Genomic DNA, 18,414 nt, shown 5'->3' on the forward strand with positions numbered 1-18,414 from the left:
TATAGGGGAACGGTTCGGCACTTCATCTCATTAAAAACAAAACAATTAAAAGGAATTTGATTTGTTTTTAATTTTTGTGATTTTTTTCAGTAGTGAGCACGCATGTTAGCAAAAAGAAGCGACAAAATCGGTCCTGCATTTCTCTGTTTTGCGATGAGATGAATATATGTTCAGTGAGATGGAAAATGGAACAGTTCCCTTATGTGGTGACGGATGGAAGTAATGCTACTCTCATACAATAGTCCAGGCTTGTATCACCTACGAATTTGCTCAATGCTAATGCATAAGTATTATAAGCATCCGAGCATATGGAGACGCATGGTGCATTGATCCATCAACTCCTTGTGATTCACTTGTCATAAGACGAGTTTGTACTTAGACACTATAGGTTCCATAGACGAGCGCAGGAACGGTTGGGTCATTTCGATTAAGTGTGTTCTTCCACTTTTTCACAGTGTACCACGTGAATTTGACGACACGCTCCGTTGCTTGGATTGCAATCGTGACGTCATGCTCGTTTGGCTACACTAACTGACAGTTCGTTTGGCTACACTCGCCTTCGCCTCAGCTCGTCTATGGAACGTATAGTGTCTATAGTTTGAACAATCCCATTTAATTCCACCACTTAATTGCACCTTGACAGATATGTATTTCGACCTCAACAGTAAGGTCGTCTTCAGTGTCTCGTAGTTGACTCCTTGTGATTCGCTGAACTTGTTGTGCAGTTACCATAATATACCTATTCTGCATATAGGGGAACTGCTCCTGGAATTCATCTCATTGCTCCGATATTCATTCCATTAAAAGCAAAGCAATGGAAAGCAATTTGATTTGTTTCTTATTTTTGTGATTTTTTTTCAGCAGTGAGCACGCATGTGGAAGAAGCGACGAAATTGGTGCTGTATTTCTTTGTATCGCGATGAGATGAATATATGTTCAGTGAGATGGAGATCGGAACAGTACCCCAGATCATATGATCAAAAACAGCCTAGCCAAGGTCAAGGTCTACAACGCAATATGATACGCATGATAAGACATGCTAAAAAAGAAAAAAAAAACTCATTTCAATGTACATATTTACAATGTTTACAATGACTTTCAATCTTCCGAAAATCTTTCTCTTTCAAAGAACTAAATAGGTAGGTGACACTTTGGTTAATGACTTGCATCCTCTTCAATTAGATATCCTCAGCACTGAACTGACTTACTTGAACCGCACTGAGCGGTGCCATACTATCGTGCCCCCACCCTTCCGAATATAGTTCTGCTTGTGTTCCATCTAATTGAGACAACAGCGGCGCAAATTGAATGTGAGGATCGCCTGTCTTCACGTTTTCATGGCGCAGCAGAACGCTCGTATATCATCCCATCTCGAGAGCACCAAGTCTCAAACCTATCCCGTGCAGAGCCAAGAGAACTGTGGATGATCGTTCTGACGAAAATTAATTGCCAGTCTAATTGCTTTGCGTCAACGGAAGAGTTAGTGAATTACGTACCTGCCTTCTCACACTCAATCTCATCTCGGTTATGGGGAAGTAGCTACAAAGCGCTTTTCGGTGACAACAGACGTAATACTTCTAGATTTCTCATCGTTTACCTATTGAACGTTAAACTCGAATATTCTTTTGATGGTCTGACAATTGGTTGATAGCGAAATTTAAAAAGTTTCAATCCGATTAATATAATTGTGCTTACTTACTTGCGATTCATACTTTGTTTTATTTTAATACAATTTTTTGTACTCAATTACATCTTTCATAATGCACGGGTAACAAATATGATATTATTTCACGTTTTTAACAGTTAACATAAAGGGTTTACACTGAAGACGGTAAAATTATCATAGGGTTGGTTTGGCTCCACTTTCTTATCATATCGGTGCTGCAATGTCAACAGAAATACGGGCATAGTTATTCGATACCTAGGGTAAAATTCCCAATAGTGGACCCCCTAGTAGCGAAATTTTGCTCTTCCTGTCATACGGCTTAGAAATTTTCAAAATTTTAACTCTGCTTGATATCTAACAACAAGCTTTGCATCCCCTCTTCACGATACATACATAAAACATCTAAATACACGACGTTATTCGTTAAAATTAACATTTTAAAGTCTAACTAAATTCGCCCTATAGGAGACCCCCTGGGGGTCCATAATAGGAAATTGCTGCCCTATAGTCGACACTTCATTTGATATTCATGTCCCGTTTCGGGACGTTCTTCTTCCCTATAATGGACCCCCCAAAATATTCCTATAATGGACACTCTCTTGTTTATTTTTTATAGAATTGTAAAAAATCATCTAATTTGACTTTCCATAGCATTTCCAACATATGTAATCAAATCATAGGACTGTAAGGTAGATTCTTCCGATAGAATTTCATAGCGAAATGTTGACAAATGCAGTAATAATGCATAAATGGCTGGAGGGTCCACTATTGGTCACCTTAACCTACTATAAGAAAAACAAGACATAACAAGCGGGACGGAAAGGAATGGATTTCTGGTAATGTAAAAAAAAACTATCGAATTTGAGTTTCACTGATTTTTTATTTGTTATATACGTCAATTGCAATGAGTTTTACATGACAAATCTGTTTGGACGGAAATTTTATCATTTACATCAATTTACCAAACATAGTTGTAGGAATTTAAGGTGCCCACATCATGTGTAATTCTATTTTACACTAATCGAACATTTACTCCACTGAATAAATAATTTATATTTATATAGCCTTCTTCGGGTTTGATCAATTTTTTGCTTACAAATGCTCATCTGTGACCTAACACTAGAGATCCCAAATAACTGTCTTATCAATAACTTACAGTATTTTTTACAAAAGTCATTCATCATCTCTCGCGGTTGTTATTTTTGTACACGGTAAATTTTGGCCAAGATTTTAATGCACGACCTCACCAAAAACATATTTTATATAGAAAAAATGCTGTAGCATTTTCGCAGACTAACGGTTTAAATATAGCTTTGGCTTGAGATGTTTTGTGAAATTCTATTACAAAAGCACCACCAATCTCTAGATCAGTACAAATCATTCCCTTTTTAACTTACAACAGCAGAAATATTGACTGAGTTGTCTGCCACATGTAGAACATTGAAATGAACGCAGCTGAGCTGGAGTTGTCCAGTCGGGTGGCGTTTTTCGTAGCAGCAATGTTGACAACCGTGGCAACGTTGCCAGCAGGTTTTGTCTTTGTTAGGGTTGCTGAAGGTAGCTTTTCTGGTAGTTCTGCTGGGTGGACGTTACGCTCATCTGGTTGGGAATTTCCTCCTTCACCACTGGGAGTACTGAGGGGAGAAACGGAAAAGAAAAGCTGATTACTGGAAGCTGTAGTAGGTATATAAAAAACGTTGACACGTATGTGCCATCAATGGAACTGTATAAAAATGCGACCAATCGAGCAAGAGATTTGTCAAGGGTTCAAAATATCAAAATTTAACTGATTTAATCCCCATTTGAATCTAAATTTGACTAAAATCAATCAAATATTATACGTGGTCAGATAATGATAGACATTTTTGCAAACTTGTTTGCAATAATTTATGATGAAAGATCAAGACCATAATTAATGGATCCAAAATGGCTGACCATTCAATATCTTGAACTGAAAAACATCAAGTCCCATATTGTCTAGTGGTTAGGATATCCGGCTCTCACCCGGAAGGCCCGGGTTCGATTCCCGGTATGGGAATTTTTTTGTAGACAGAAATTATGTAATTTATTATGAATAAATGCAAGTGACTTGAATAGGTGCCGTAACCAGCCCCCCGCCCTCCACCCACATCTTATGTTATGCTTTTATCTTTATGTGAGCGTGAGTGATCCGAGAAGCGTGATATCCATAGAAAAAAGCCAAAGTTCCATTCAACAAACGTGACGTGACATAGGGGAGGGGTTGGTTTAACAAAAATGGCCAATTTTCACGTGACGTATTCGATGGATCTAACCTCATCGAATTCATACGAAAATTGTGCAAGCAAAACCAGCAAGACTATCATTCTTATGCGAACTCGAACTTTTTATGACTGCAATTGTGTCGGGGAGCATGCTTGGTGTTGCCTCAGCTAGTGTAAGGAAGTATCTCTTCCAGGCGAAAGATTTTTTTGCGAGCATTGATTACAACATCATCTTTCACATGTACTCAAATGACGAATTTTAAAATCTATACTTACTTGCCGTATCCCATGGAGAGTAATAGGTTTCAAATCTTCGCGGACACGGAGGAGGTGTGCTGCCCGAAACTGAATTAAACCAGTAGAGAAGAAAAGTGGATAATTAATATTAGAATTCACATTGAGTCACTCATAAAGTAAGTAAGCTTCTTGACCTCACCTAAGTTATTCGATAACGTGCCGTAGCTGTTAATGGTCACAGGTTGCACCGGCTGTTGCAGCTGAAATGTGTTTACAATAATCAAATTTCATTTGAAATGATATCGTCAATAAGTGTATGCTTACCGGTGTCGAGTATGAGTAATTGGACCTGGTTGAGCACGGCGTGTACGAACTCAGTTGGGGGGCCTGCATCCATGACGTCCTGTAACACAGTTGAGTATTGTAGTCTCAAGAAAAAATAAATCATATATCAACTGAATCACACTTACCCAGTATCGTACCGCGGATACTGGTAGGGACTTTGCGCGAACACCGGCCGGCCGAAATTACCCGGATTGGTCATGTACGAGTCGCCGAACATCTTGGAGTAGTGACCCGTCCGGTACGGTCGCTTCATTCGCCTCCGCCGTTTGTAGTTTCCGTTCTCGAACATGTCCTCGTACTGTGGATCCAGAGTCCAATAGTTCCCTTTGCGTTCGCCTCCACCTTCGCGGGGTATTTTTACGAAGCACTCGTTCAGGCTCAGATTATGCCGGATCGAGTTCTGCCAGCCTTTTTTGTTCTTCTCAAAGTACGGAAAGCGTGACGTTATGTAGCCGTAGATTTCACTCAGAGTTGCTCGCTTCATTGCGGAGTTCTGAGGGGGATTGTTAGAACAAATTGGGCAGATTATGCATATGGCTCATAATAATAAAATCTTTTAAGACGTTAGTATTAGATGTTATTCTGTGCATTATTGTGTTATTAACCGTCAAACAATATGTTTTCTGCGTTCCGGTATTGCGTTACGAATGTACAGAGATGTTCTGCTCTGTTAAAAAGTGAATCGTGCCGCAATGTCAGAACGCCGGATACAATGTGTTTGTGGTTTTAGATTTTGCCAGCCACAAGAACGACTTCTCACTGCTGGTGCTCAGTCATCCGCGTGACAGTGTCACAGAGCAGCCGGTTGGATTAAAATGTGATCAATAAATTCTAGCTTTAATGAATGAACGGCGGTAATTTATTTTGTGATATTCTAATTTTAGCATCTGATATGTTTTTCCCACATGCCATGACATTTTTTCTACTAACCTGAATGGCCATCGCTATTAGAGCTACGTAGCTGTATGGTGGTTTGGTGTTTGAATTTCTATGTCCACCTGTGGGGCTTTCCGAACTGCAAGCATAAAACAGATAAGACACATTGAATTATTGGAAGAGGCAGTGAAGTATGTAATTAGTTTTAATTAATTGAATCTTATTCTCAGAATTATTAAAACTGACTATAAAAAGATAAGAAAATTATTTTGAGCTTTTAGTGGAATGTCTTTACTAAGTCGAGTCAAGAACGAGACACTGAAAACGGCTTTACTGTTGAGGTCGAAATACTTATCTATCAAAAAAACAATCAAATGGGGGAATTAAATGGAATTGTACGAACTCGTCTTATGACAAGTATAAAAAGATTTTTGGCAATCATTTCCTCTGCTATGAATACTGAATTTATTACCTAGGAGTTGGTCCAATTATTCATAATTTAATTTTGCATTATTGGCAGTTACTACAGTTCAAAAGCTCAACTTCAGTCACTATCAATTCACATATTCAAGAGGAAAAAGTAAACCATTAAAATGTTCTTACGATTTTTTCAGTTTAGTCGGATTTAGCAGAATAATTAGAAGTGGCATATAGGAGAACAAAATTGTAATAGTTGGACAAAAACTACCTACACTACTTAATATCACATTTGGCTAGAAACTGGTATGACATTTTTATTTTTGGTTTTTAATTATGGTAAAAATCATTGGCGTAAATGAGAGGGGGCTGAGAATTCATCGAAGGGGCCTGAGAAATCATCGAAGCATTCCAACTGGAAGCCAAAATAATTCACACTGAATTCCTTTCAGCTTCGTTTAGGGATACCCTTGGGAGTCTGTGGGGGATACCCTTCATAATCCATTTGCTTCAGAATCTCTCGTTGATTTGCTTCGGAATTCCTCCAGAATCGTTCGAAGATTTGTTTCGGAGTTCCTTGACGAATTGTTTCAGAATACTTCGGCGATTTATTTCGGAATCCCTCTGAAGATGTGCTTCGAAATCCCTCAACAAATTGCCACCATTCGACGATACGCTTCGGAATTCCTCGGTTTTCTTCGGAATTCCTTCGGAATCATTCGACGATTTGCTTCGAAATCCTTCGACATCCCGTGAGGATTTGGAATCCCTGGAACATTCCTGTTGGAATCCCAGGTGGATTTCCTTCAGAATCCTTGGAGGTTCCCTTCGGTATGCGTGAAGGATTCCCGTCGAAATCTCCTGTAATATTTCCGTCGGAATCACTAAAGGATTCTCATAGGAATCCTTGGTGGATTTATTTTTCATTTGAGACAAACAGAATATTTATGAAATATGCAAAAATATCCACTGCCTACCGGTTGGAACCTGACGGCGATCCGTCACATATTGTCCGTTTAGTGAGCGGGACAAAGCCGAGCACTACTACACTTAGACGCAATAGCCATACACTATCAATATGATGCATTATACAAATCATAGGCTGGTAAACAAACACACTTGAGAAAAGCGAATAAATATGGATGAGTGTGATTAATCCACAATGGTCTTAGGTTACCACTAAGATAACTTTATGAGGTAGTAAAACAATCGAGAATTTTTGAAAGGAAGCTCAAAATAGAGACAATAGATGAAGATAGAACGTATGCCGTAAATCTTCCAAAGCGGCTTAACATCTATTGTCTTCCTTTTTCGAACGGAAAGCTGCCCACTTTTTCAATCAAGGTAGGCCGTAAAATTCATATTATAATGATCCCCAATATACAAACTTTCTGAGCCGCTTGAAGTTGAAGTGTGTACACTATGGCTTTCGAAACGAGAAGGTGTATGTTTCTTTTTTTTTTTTGTTTTTTTATTAAGGAGACTTTCAGCCCGAGGCTGGCTCGTCTCCAGGAGGTGTATATTCTATCCATATTCTTCAAAAATTCTGAGTGGATCACTTAAAAGCGTGAATCATTCACCGTTTTCCGTAAATCGAGGAGTGTATAGAACACAAAAATTAGAAAATGTGTATTTTATAAGATTCATCAGAAATACCCGTCTGTATATTGCCTAGACCGGCCCCGGTAATTGAACCCAGCTAGCCTCAGCATGGTCTTACCGTACGGCTAAGGAGGGCCCCTCTTCAAGCACTAATTCGTTGAAAATAGGCTCTCATGAAGCAATACCGTAACTGTAAAACAGCTTGTAGTTCTTCAAAAGATGATTACGTTCAAAGTTCCGAACTATTGTTTTATTACCATATGAATGCCTATTTATCAAGCAACAACTTTGTAGAAGACATTAAACTTCTATGAGGCAACTCTAATCAATGCCATGATTTCATATGTGATCACAGTTCCGTGTAATTATCGGAAACTGCGCTGCCAGGATCAACGTAGAGTAGTCTGGGTTTCTGCTGCGATCTTTTCTGGCGGTGACTCTGTTTCTAGTTGCCATGAATGGGGTCTTCAATGACCTCTCCAAGAACATCTACATCTTCGTCCACGCGGCCGACATCCTCCTTGTGGTCATCGGAGACATTCCAGCGCGAACGCGTATTTGAACCCAAGCAACTCTTAGTTCAACGGTAAGCCTCCTCGGTCGGCGTCACCATATCGGCCGCGTAAAATGTCCGCGGGCATGTGTGAAACGGGCGGCACCATATCTTCGGCCCTAGTATGAAGATTAATAGGCTGCCGATCCCAAGCCGGAAACTTGTCGGAGTCTCCATCGACCGAGGACTATCCCTAGTTTCTCATTTCCAAGTGGTCAAAGCCGGCTGCAGATTGAGATTGTTAAAACCTAAACCAATAACAGGCCCACTCGGTATCGTAGCGGCTAAGCGTTGATTGACAGCAGACTGCTGTACGAACTGGAGCTGACTTGTGTAGCACGCCAAGAGCTTGTCAGCATACTCTCCCCAGTCTTCAACCAATACCTTCGCAAAACTTCCGGGCTTCTTCACTCCACACCCGCTGAGGCTGCCGACGCCGAAGCAGGTTTTATCCCATTTCGCCATCTTGTGCAGCCGGATATTTTCCAAAATCCGCGGCATACGCTCCCGACCCCGGCATATCCGGTTACTACAGGATCCCTCTCCTTGTTCATGGGGAACGAAGCCTCCCCTAATTCCAGTGGCTAGAGTCTACTGGCACGGAGCGAGGAGCTACCACTCCTCCATAGCAGACAGAAACAGTTCCATTGCGAGGAGTTTTAAAAGAGGGTACAACACGGAAGCTTTTCAATGATTTGTCATCGAGCTGCTAAACACCGAGTTTAGGAATCATGAGCACAGCTATACTGACAATTCCCTTTTGAGCGAAGAGGTCGGTTAAGGCGTTAACAGGAACAACCTAACACTGTCGGACAGCCTTCCTGAACAATGCAGCATCTTCTAGGTGGAAACCACAGCTCTGTTTATTGCCGCTACCACTTCCTCCGACAAGCCGGTCCTAGTCCTGATTGCTCCCGCCAGTGCCATCGCTGCAAAACCAGGCAATTATCCCTTGTGAACAACAGTCGACAACCTTCGTCTGGATTGTGGGGTACCAGGGAACTTCAAGGCGGACAATTTGCTGGCTGCCGGTCACCAAGGCCGGTGTTTCACAACATCGGTTTCCCCGGTTAACGTTAAAGCCGGAATCAAAAAGAACAACATCCTTGACTGGGGGAACTAATGGGCAGCCACGCCAACTTCAGCTTGATCAAAGCATATGCACCAAACAGCGACCCGATGAGGTGAAATAAGTTTTGTCGCAGCCAGAGAAAAGGCTATCCGGGCAGAAGCCATGAACAGCACATGATATCAATCACTTCTTACAAATAGCATAACTTGATCTCCTCATGATATTTTAGTGCAAAACATTGATATTGTGGCCTGATCTTTTTTCTTTTACATCAATCAGATCCATATCTCATTTTGCTATTTAATCAACATTTGATATTATTGAGCTATTTTCGTCTACTCAGGATTCGTAGCACCTTTTGCACACATGAATAAATGAAAGCATCAGAGTGTCTCCAGATCCAAATGGTGATCTGCTATGACCGTTTTTGTGCGAACTATTCATTGCGAATTTGGAGGACACAGGGACAAGGAGTACTATCCGAGAAATTGTAGTCGACGACATTTTCAGCATCATCAATTAGAGGAACCTGCCTAGGATTTTGAAAGCAATAAACAAGGACATCTAATTTACCCACGAGGAGGAATAGGAAAGTCACTAACACCATGAGAGTCATCCCATATACATCGAATCATTCGTATCAACATAAAATGGCAACATTTCATGACAGAATGCAGACGATGCCCCAAAGCGAAGACGGAAAAACAAATTATCGAAAGCGCGAACAATATGCTGTTTCCAGCGATTGTTAGATTTTCTAACAATTCTGTATAAGAATCTACCAAAATCTGTATAAGAAATGACCATATGCGAAAATGCTAGATTGTTATACATACAAATATTGGATGGGACCTTTCAATTTTGCAATCTTTTTTTCTACAATATTTGCTTGTGGGAATATTTGGTAGGTTCTAAAACAGGATTATTAGAAAATCTAACAGTTGCTGGTTGAGTGTTTGATTATCCGGAAGATGATCCCTGACAAACCATAATTCGAGCACAACGCTACGCCACAGTGGCGTCAAATGGATGAGCAGTTGAAATACCTCAAAACTGTATCCAAACTCCGTCCGTTCTGAAATTACGAATTTGTCTAACCTAGAGTCGCCACGAGTATTTAATCTATGTCCATCCCCTACTAATTGTTAATGATAAGACGGCATCAACTGTAAATTATTATACTGTGGCTCCGCAAAGTGTCATACGCGACTGAGCCTGCCAAATGAACGAACTAGTTAAAACAAAACTAGTTGCATTATAAATTCTCGAGTTACTACCACATACAACTACACGCAAAAAAATATTGCTGTCGAAAATACTATTCCGAGGATTATTTTAAGAATATGCACCGACGATTTTCAGCAGATGAAACTGAAACATGAACTGAAACAGTGGTGATTTTCTCTTAAAAGATGGGAAAATGGTGAATAATGGTAAAATAAACCCTAATAATTGCATAAACAAAATAATATAAATATACTAACCTATTGGTTGTACTCCTGTCATCACCCACCAGTGTGCCGTTGACTGTGATTTCATCGGATTTGATGGTTGTGGTGATTGTCGGCACTCCATTGGCGGTCACATCCGTATTTTCCGCATCCTCGTGCACCCTATCGATCACGGTGGGCAGCTGTGGCGGTCCGGGAGATTTTACTTGATCGTACGCTGGCAGTGCTACTGAAATGTGGCACAAGATCGCAGAAAATGGAGAGTTCTGTTATCGATCGAAACAATGAAGGGGCGCAATTTACGCAATCGGAATCGCCGCGAATACATTGCTGGCAAGCGAGTGCAACGTCGAATCGGCTCGTTACGAGTCAGTGCTGATTGATAGCACAGTTACCACGTGCCATTGAGAGTATAATTTCTGCATTGTAACGATGGGCTGAGCCTCATCAATGACACACAAACCGTTCACTCGGAAGCGTTATGTATTTCAATGGCAATTCACAACTGCAAACTACATACAACGGTTATAAATACAGTATCAGAGAAGAATGATGTCTTCTCTTGCCGGAATCTTTGTTTACTATAACGTGATCATACTAACCAAGTTCATGCTCACCTAAGTGACTGAGACCGTTGAAGGATTCTTGTTTAATTTTTGGCAGGTTTATCAAGTTCTGGAACAAAATAAGAAAATGTTTATAGGTTAGTTATTTTACAGGATATTGTTGAAAGTAAAATGCAGTTTGGAAAACTGATCAATTGTTTTGCATATGTTGTTTCTTTTTTTTTACTTATATTCATATTTTGGAAATTTTATGAATATGCATATAAAACAGTATTGATATTTGATAACTTTGGTTTCAAATTGACTTTTAAAAATCACGCTTTTAAATACATTTTCCACCCACAGAGCTCCAAACTCACATGTTCACATGCAGTCGGATCATAACTAATCTGTGTCATCAATATTGTAGAAATCGCAACCAACTCCGACATGCTTGTACGGATTTGCTTCACCAACCATGCGAACGGATGTTCGTCTTAATTCGAAGCTTTGTTTCAGTTTATGTTCTGATACCATAGAACCGTCGGCCTTCGGCGTTGAGTCGAAAAAAGCGTAATCCAAGTCACTTATCGTTCGACCAAGCAAGAGTAACATTTCGGATACCGCATCTAACCACCCCACGCATCCACCGAGGATTTTGGGTGAGATTTAATGGTATTTGTTTGGTCCATTAATTCGAACATAGCTCTTCTTGGGAGTGTGATTCTTTTTATTCTCGGAATGAGTAAGATACGACACGATGTGAAAAATTTACCTCGGGGTCTTGTAGTTAAGAGTGCCCTACCATAGCGAACGGCCTGCAGTGGGAGAAGCAGGTTGATGTTTTGCAAATCTTGTGATGAAAAACAAAAATATTTATCCTCGCTAGTCAAATTATTTAGATTGATGACTAGAAACATAATCAACGACGTACTCCATGAGGGGTTAAACTGCAGTATTTTACATTCGATAGAATGCTTCGAACAAACAGCTTAAAAGGCAGAATCATTCATCTAGTGCTTTTGGGCCTCTTTCATTATGTAATACGTCTCAACTGTTTGGATTTGATCGTAGCTTAAGAGCCAGTTCGCGAGAAGCGCGACCCCCTCTTGAATCGATATTCTCCGATTTGGATGAAATTTTCAGGGTTTGTTCATATATGTATGAGAAGACATTTAGCAAATTTTCAGATTTTTTCATTGAGGGGAAGTGGGGTAAAACGGCCCTTCAAAAATTATTGTTCAAAAATCGTCAAAACCAAAAAAATGCAATAACTTTGGCAATGAATGACCGATTTTGTTTAAATTTTGCACGCTTTTTCTACTCAATTAGTTCTTTATACCAAGGGGTTAATAGGGTTTTAAGGTTGTTTACTTTCGAAGAAAAATGACTTTTTCGATAAAAAATGGTCGTTTTTCCAAAGGGAATATTTTTCACCAACAGATCTAGGATAAAAAAATAAACCCGTAAGGCAATTAAGGAACTAAAGAGCTTTCATCTCATATATAATGTAGAAGCGCCAACTCAAGAATTTCTAAAAAAAATCGCAATTTTCTGCAACACTGTTTATTCAAAAGAAATTTCGTACAAACTTTGACCCTACTTAAATTGATGTTTTCCGATCTGGTGAAAACTGTCCAAACTTTTTTGTCGAAGTTGAAATTAAAAATCAGAATTTTCTATTAGGGGAGTGTAGGGTAAAATAGTCCTTTAAAAATAAATGTAAAAAAAAACAAAAAACAAAGCAGAAAATACATAAGTTTAAAAAAACTGTTTCTTCTTCCTTTCAATTCATCTATATTTTTCGTCTCAATAGATACGTATATCCTTCGCTGATCTATTTTAGATAGGACCAAAATAAGTGCCTTAAACAGTTTGCACGTCTTTCGCAAACTGAAACAAAAATGAACGGATTCGACGAAAGTGCTTGTTGATATTTTTTTGAATCAGCTACAATTACTGTGGGTACCGGTACTGATGTTGCTTTAACAGCTATGCGAAAAAAAACAATTATTCTTAACGGCAAATGAGCAATTTCGTAGCGTTTAAACATAGCTTGTTGGTGGAGCTGCTTCTCAGATTATATTTTTCTTTTGTACCTACTTGCATCATGTTACCATAGGCTTGTTTTTGTAGCTTGTAACAATTGTGCGGTATTCATAACTCTCTTTCATCCTCCATCATTATCAGTTTGAACCAAATTCTGTAAGTTTATTGTCAAACCGTGTACCATTCATACATTTTGATTACTAACCTTCAAACTGCTAGCTAATATTACAGAGATACAATCTAAACAAAATGTTTGACTGAATGGACTATACCAGTTCTAATCGGGTGTATATGTTTTCAAGGGTTGGACAATTTTATCTCATACACGTAAAAAAATAACCTTATATGTTATGGCAAAAAACCATTCGAAAATACTTATACTCTTCATTATGCCACCTAATGGATGATCCAATTGCAAAAAGCTAATAACATTCATAAGTTAATGAAAAGTATAAGTTTCGGAATGTATGAGACTAATGCGATGTATAAGTTTTTTCTTATACATATCATTAAGCGCCTGCTTTGGCAAAACAGTATTAAAAATATTAATATTAAATAACATTATTTTTTTTTACGTGTAGGTAATGGAATACCCTCGATTCTATGTTTACACAACTGTGTGAAAAACACTCCAAAGTTTAACAAAGTTGCATTCATTTTGCACAATACCGGAAAAACTTCTTTTTTTCTACAACGAGCTGGTTTTTTACACGGAGAGCGTAACAATGTAATGTGTATACTATTGAATAGGACAGAGTATCAATTGTCTGACGATTTGAAAACACACCCCTCATGAAAATACTTCAAATTCTAGGATACACGTTTCTACACTCATAGATAAAGTATATATTTAATTGTTGACAGATCAAAAACCATAAAAATACTAAGCTTGGAAGAATTTCGAAGCAAACAAGCAAAATCATTAGATTAGTTGCCAGTTGGGTCGGAATAATCAAATCTAAGAAGTGTGGTTACGATTATCTTGTTTCGTAACATTATTTATATTTGGAGATCTATTTTACCCCTCTCTCCCCATCCCAATATTTTGCCAAATAGTTTTATCTACATATGTGTAGATATTACCTTAAATAAACCTTGTAAGTTTCAGCCAGATGCTGAAACATCGATAAACTGGAATTGCGATTCTCACAAACTGGCTTGCAAACAAACAGTGCAATGTGCAGAAACTCATAATTTGATTGATTGTTCTTAAGTCGGCGCACTGAAATAAGTTTCAATAAGTTTGATGTATATTCTGCTTGAGCTCACATATAAAAATTTATGAATTTTTGACATTTTATTTTTACAAGGCTATTTTACCTAATTTACCGAAATTGCTGTCGTTAAGAATAATTGTTTTTTTTTCGCATAGATGTACCAGCAACATCACTACCGGTACCCACATTAATTGTAGCTTATTCAAAAAAATATCAACAAGCACGTTCGCCGAATTCGTTCATTTTTGTTTCAGTTTGCGAAAAAAGTGCTAGTGTTTAAGGCACTTATTTTGGTTCTATTTAACTTCTGTTGAAAATTGTTCTGCAAATAGTTTGCTATCTAATATAGATCAGCGAGGGATATACGTATCTATTGAGACGAAAAATATAGATGAATTGAAAGGAAGAAGAAACAGTTTTTTTAAACTTATGTATTTTCTGCTAAAACTCATATAAAAAAATGATGTATTTTTTGACATTTATTTTTAAAGGACTATTTTACCCTACACTCCCTTAATAGAAAATTCTGATTTTTTATTTCAACTTAGACAAAAAAGTTTGGACAGTTTTCACCAGATCGGAAAACATCAACTTAAGTAGGGTCAAAATTTGTACGAACTTTCTTTTGAATAAACAGTGTTGCAGAAAATTGCGATTTTTTTTAGAAATTCTTGAGTTGGCGCTTCTACATTATATATGAGATGAAAGCTCTTTAGTTCCTTAATTGCCTTATGGGTTTAGATTTTTATCCTAGATCTGTTGGTGAAAAATATTCCCTTTGGAAAAACGACCATTTTTTATCGAAAAATTCATTTTTCTCCGAAAGTAAACAACTTTAAAACCCTATTAACCCCTTGGTATAAAGTACTAATTGAGTAGAAAAAGCGTGCAAAATTTAAACAAAATCGGTTACTCATTGCCAAAGTTATTGCATTTTTTTGGTTTTGGCGATTTTTGAACAATAATTTTTGAAGGGCCGTTTTACCCCACTTCCCCTCAATGAAAAAATCTGAAAATTTGAAAAATGCCTTCTCTTACATATATGAACAAACCCTGAAAATTTCATCCAAATCGGAGAACATCGTTGCAACCTCCCTTGGAAAGGGGGTCGCGCTTCTCGCGAAATGGCTCTTAAATTGTATCGAAAATCATTGGACTGTTGTGCGTCCAGTTCAGCACTGAATTTTTAACATAACTCTATGTGGTCAAAATCTCACAAGAAGATGAACTGTTTGAATTTTGATTAGAACCAGTATCATGAATTAAATTTAGTAGTACTTGCAGAATTTGCACATTAAACTTTGGAAGTGCTTGTGGCAATATCCCAGTGGGGGATGTAATGCCAACAAAGAACCATCCAAAAATTTTTCTACAAAAAAGTTACATTTATTATGTTTTTTAATATATAAGGGAGAATGCATTTACGCACGAACCAGCACACGTGCTTAGTAGTTGTCAATCAAGTGGTATGGTACTTGAACCGGCTATTGGTCCGAGTACTCTACACACTCAGTTTTTATTTCTGCAGCTCGACAAAAATCCGCACAGCCGTGCGCCAGCAAAATAAATAACTGATATTCCGGCAAAAATAGCGTTTGTTAGCTGATTTTCGGCAAATTATTTGCTGATTAACAGCAATTTTGACAGAAATCTCGGCAAAAAACATGTTTGCTGGGGCACGGCTGTGCGATTCTCGGTAAAAGTTCAACATTTTGCTGAGATCCCGGTAAAAAAAAATAAGTGTGTACTATCATGCATTTATTTCTGAAACGAACATGCAGCCTTTCTCGGTGCACTGAAAAAAGGTGGAAAATAAACCTAGTTTAAGCAGTACAAGCATACGATTGATTGTAATAGCCCCCGTTAGGCGAACAATTTACGAAAAGGAAAAATTCGAGTTCGCACCATCAAACGACCACGTTGACACAGTTGTAAATGAGCCGGCGAACGCGAGGCAAACATTAGCGGGCACGGGACACCGCGGCGGCGCTCCTATATGGCGACGATGGTGTGTGAAAGTCTCATCTCGGAGATCCGTCGACGAACGAGACTGTGATTGATATTAATCTGTGGCAGTTTCAATTTATCACATCATCAAAACCCAAAGCAGACCGACCGACCGACGACGGAGGACTACATCGTCTTGCAACTCTGCTCGGCTGATTTGCTGCTCAATTGGGCGAATACCTAGTTCTTTTTCTGTTGACGGTTTGTCAGTTTGCAGATCCTCGGGGAAAGCATACTCGTGACCGGGTGCCTCATCGCTTCGACGACGCTGGTAACATTATACTTCCATTTGGTTTGACCCTCGCTCGGAACGTGAGGTGCTGAGCTGCGTTGAATATTCTGCCCAGAAAAAAAACAGCTGTTCCGTATATTTCAGTTGGGCAACAAGCCGGGCGACGACGAGCAGCGATTTTCACTCTGTTCTATGCGTATTGCTAGCTATTTAATCCATAATACACCCACGATTCAAACGTATAGTCATATCTCGACACAATTCTGATGATATTGGGTTGTTGTAGCATCTATTTGAGAAAAATTGTAACGCAAGTAGAAACCGACACCGAATTTCAACTAAATTGTATCGATAAGTGGATTGTTTAGAACGAAGCTTGGTCCATGTTATTATTTAATTTAGGTAGTCGTTCTGTTTTATCTCCTGCATCTGCACGGTTAGATAAAAGTACCTAATTTTAGGTACTTTTTTCTCTTGCATCTCCTTCCCTCTTCCCTTTGTTGTCATAAAATGAAAAGCAAAACCACTCAACAAGGGCATTAAAGTGTGGGAACCCAACGTTAAGTAATCTCATGTTTACAAAAGTTGAGTGAAATTTACCTAACTTTTGGTTAGTTTCTATCTAAAATTAAGTATGTTTTACTTAATATTAAGTGAATTTCACTTAATTTCAAGAAAAAATTACTTAATTTTGGGTTCCCACACTGAACCCCCGATTTGAGTGAAAAGTACCTAATATTAGGTACTTTTTTCTAACCGTGTGGAACCAAAAGAAACGTGAAGTGACAACTCAGAGATCAGTATTGCATTTGCCTAAAACCAACAACATATTCTAAATGAACCATTTGCTTGACAAACTGCATATTTACATTTTACACAATTCCAAGAAAGCAACAAAAAAATTGTTTTTGAACAAATTGGCAGCGAATATTTCTATTTCTTTGATACAGATCAATAGTTTTTGGCAACACTCAACATCTTGGGACACTTCCATTATGATAACTGCAAGCAGTACTCCATAATTGATCTTCAAAATGCGTATACATAGGGGAACGGTTCGGCACTTGATCCCATAGCTCCTATTTCCATCCCATCAAAAACAAAGCAATGAAACGGATCGTGGTTTGTTTCTTATTTTTGTGATTTTTTTCACCAGTGAGCACGCTTGTTAGCAAAAAAAAGCGACGAGATTGGTGCTGTTTTTCTTTGTTTTGCGATGAGATGAATATAATATAATATAATATTATGTTCAGTGAGGGAACAGTTCCCCTATGTAGTTCAAATATTCCATTGTTTTATTAGACAAAAAAAAAGCTCCCCCGAAAAACAGAAATTCTCTATAAAAAATTAGGAAATTGCCAATACCGATGATGGCAAAAGATGCTCATACAATAAATAAATCTAAAATTTCCACAAATAGTGCAAAATTGTCATAAACAGTTAAAATTGTTTCACAAAACAAAAATAAATTAGCTCCAAAAGCAAAAATTGTAATTATAAAAGATGAATGAAAGAAATAAAGAAATAAAAATGTTTTACGAAAATAATACAAAATTTTCATAAATAAATCAATATTAGCGATAAACAATTAGTTACAAGATTATAAAGTTTTCCACAAATTGAATACTTTTTTTTACTAAGAATTAAAAACTTTCCACGAAAAAAACAATAAAGAGCAATGAAAAAATATGAAAATTTCCATAAAAAAATCACTGAGCATTTTTCCTTAGACCACCCCTTCTTTAAAAGCTTTTAAAGTTCATGAAAAATTTTATCAATTTTATTGCTTTGTTGCATTTCTTTATGGAAATTTTCTAATTATGTTAATGTTCTTTAGATTATTTAGTGGAAAATTTTCAATTTTTATGGAAAAGAAATTAATTAGTGGAAAATTTTGTAATT

At 38.0% G+C, this 18,414-nt stretch overlaps 1 protein-coding gene and 1 non-coding gene across 6 annotated transcripts in view; one reads left to right on the forward strand and one right to left on the reverse strand.

Annotated features, from left to right (window-relative positions):
- Nucleotides 1–2,526: 2,526 nt before the first annotated feature.
- Nucleotides 2,527–18,414, reverse strand: part of LOC134213568 (forkhead box protein L2-like) — a 55,853-nt gene continuing 39,965 nt past the window's right edge. Inside the window, exons 3-10 of one of the 5 annotated variants that reach the window (XM_062692729.1) lie at nt 11,065–11,137; nt 10,496–10,691; nt 5,422–5,506; nt 4,617–4,984; nt 4,471–4,549; nt 4,367–4,406; nt 4,186–4,254; nt 2,527–3,300 (exon numbers count right to left, since the gene is read on the reverse strand). In XM_062692729.1, coding sequence (XP_062548713.1) covers nt 3,209–3,300; nt 4,186–4,254; nt 4,367–4,406; nt 4,471–4,549; nt 4,617–4,984; nt 5,422–5,506; nt 10,496–10,691; nt 11,065–11,137 — 1,002 coding nt within the window. In that variant the 3' untranslated portion in view covers nt 2,527–3,208. Of the gene's footprint in view, nt 3,301–4,185; nt 4,255–4,345; nt 4,407–4,470; nt 4,550–4,616; nt 4,985–5,421; nt 5,507–10,495; nt 10,692–11,064; nt 11,138–18,414 lie in introns of all 5 variants that reach the window. The other 4 variants (XM_062692725.1, XM_062692728.1, XM_062692727.1 and 1 more) reach the window with 4 other exon arrangements.
- Trnae-cuc (transfer RNA glutamic acid (anticodon CUC)) lies at nt 3,633–3,704 on the forward strand. The gene has a single exon. It is a non-coding gene; the product is annotated as a tRNA-Glu (tRNA).

The sequence above is a fragment of the Armigeres subalbatus genome, chromosome 2 (genome assembly GCF_024139115.2).
Source record: "Armigeres subalbatus isolate Guangzhou_Male chromosome 2, GZ_Asu_2, whole genome shotgun sequence".
Classification (NCBI taxonomy): domain Eukaryota; kingdom Metazoa; phylum Arthropoda; class Insecta; order Diptera; family Culicidae; genus Armigeres; species Armigeres subalbatus.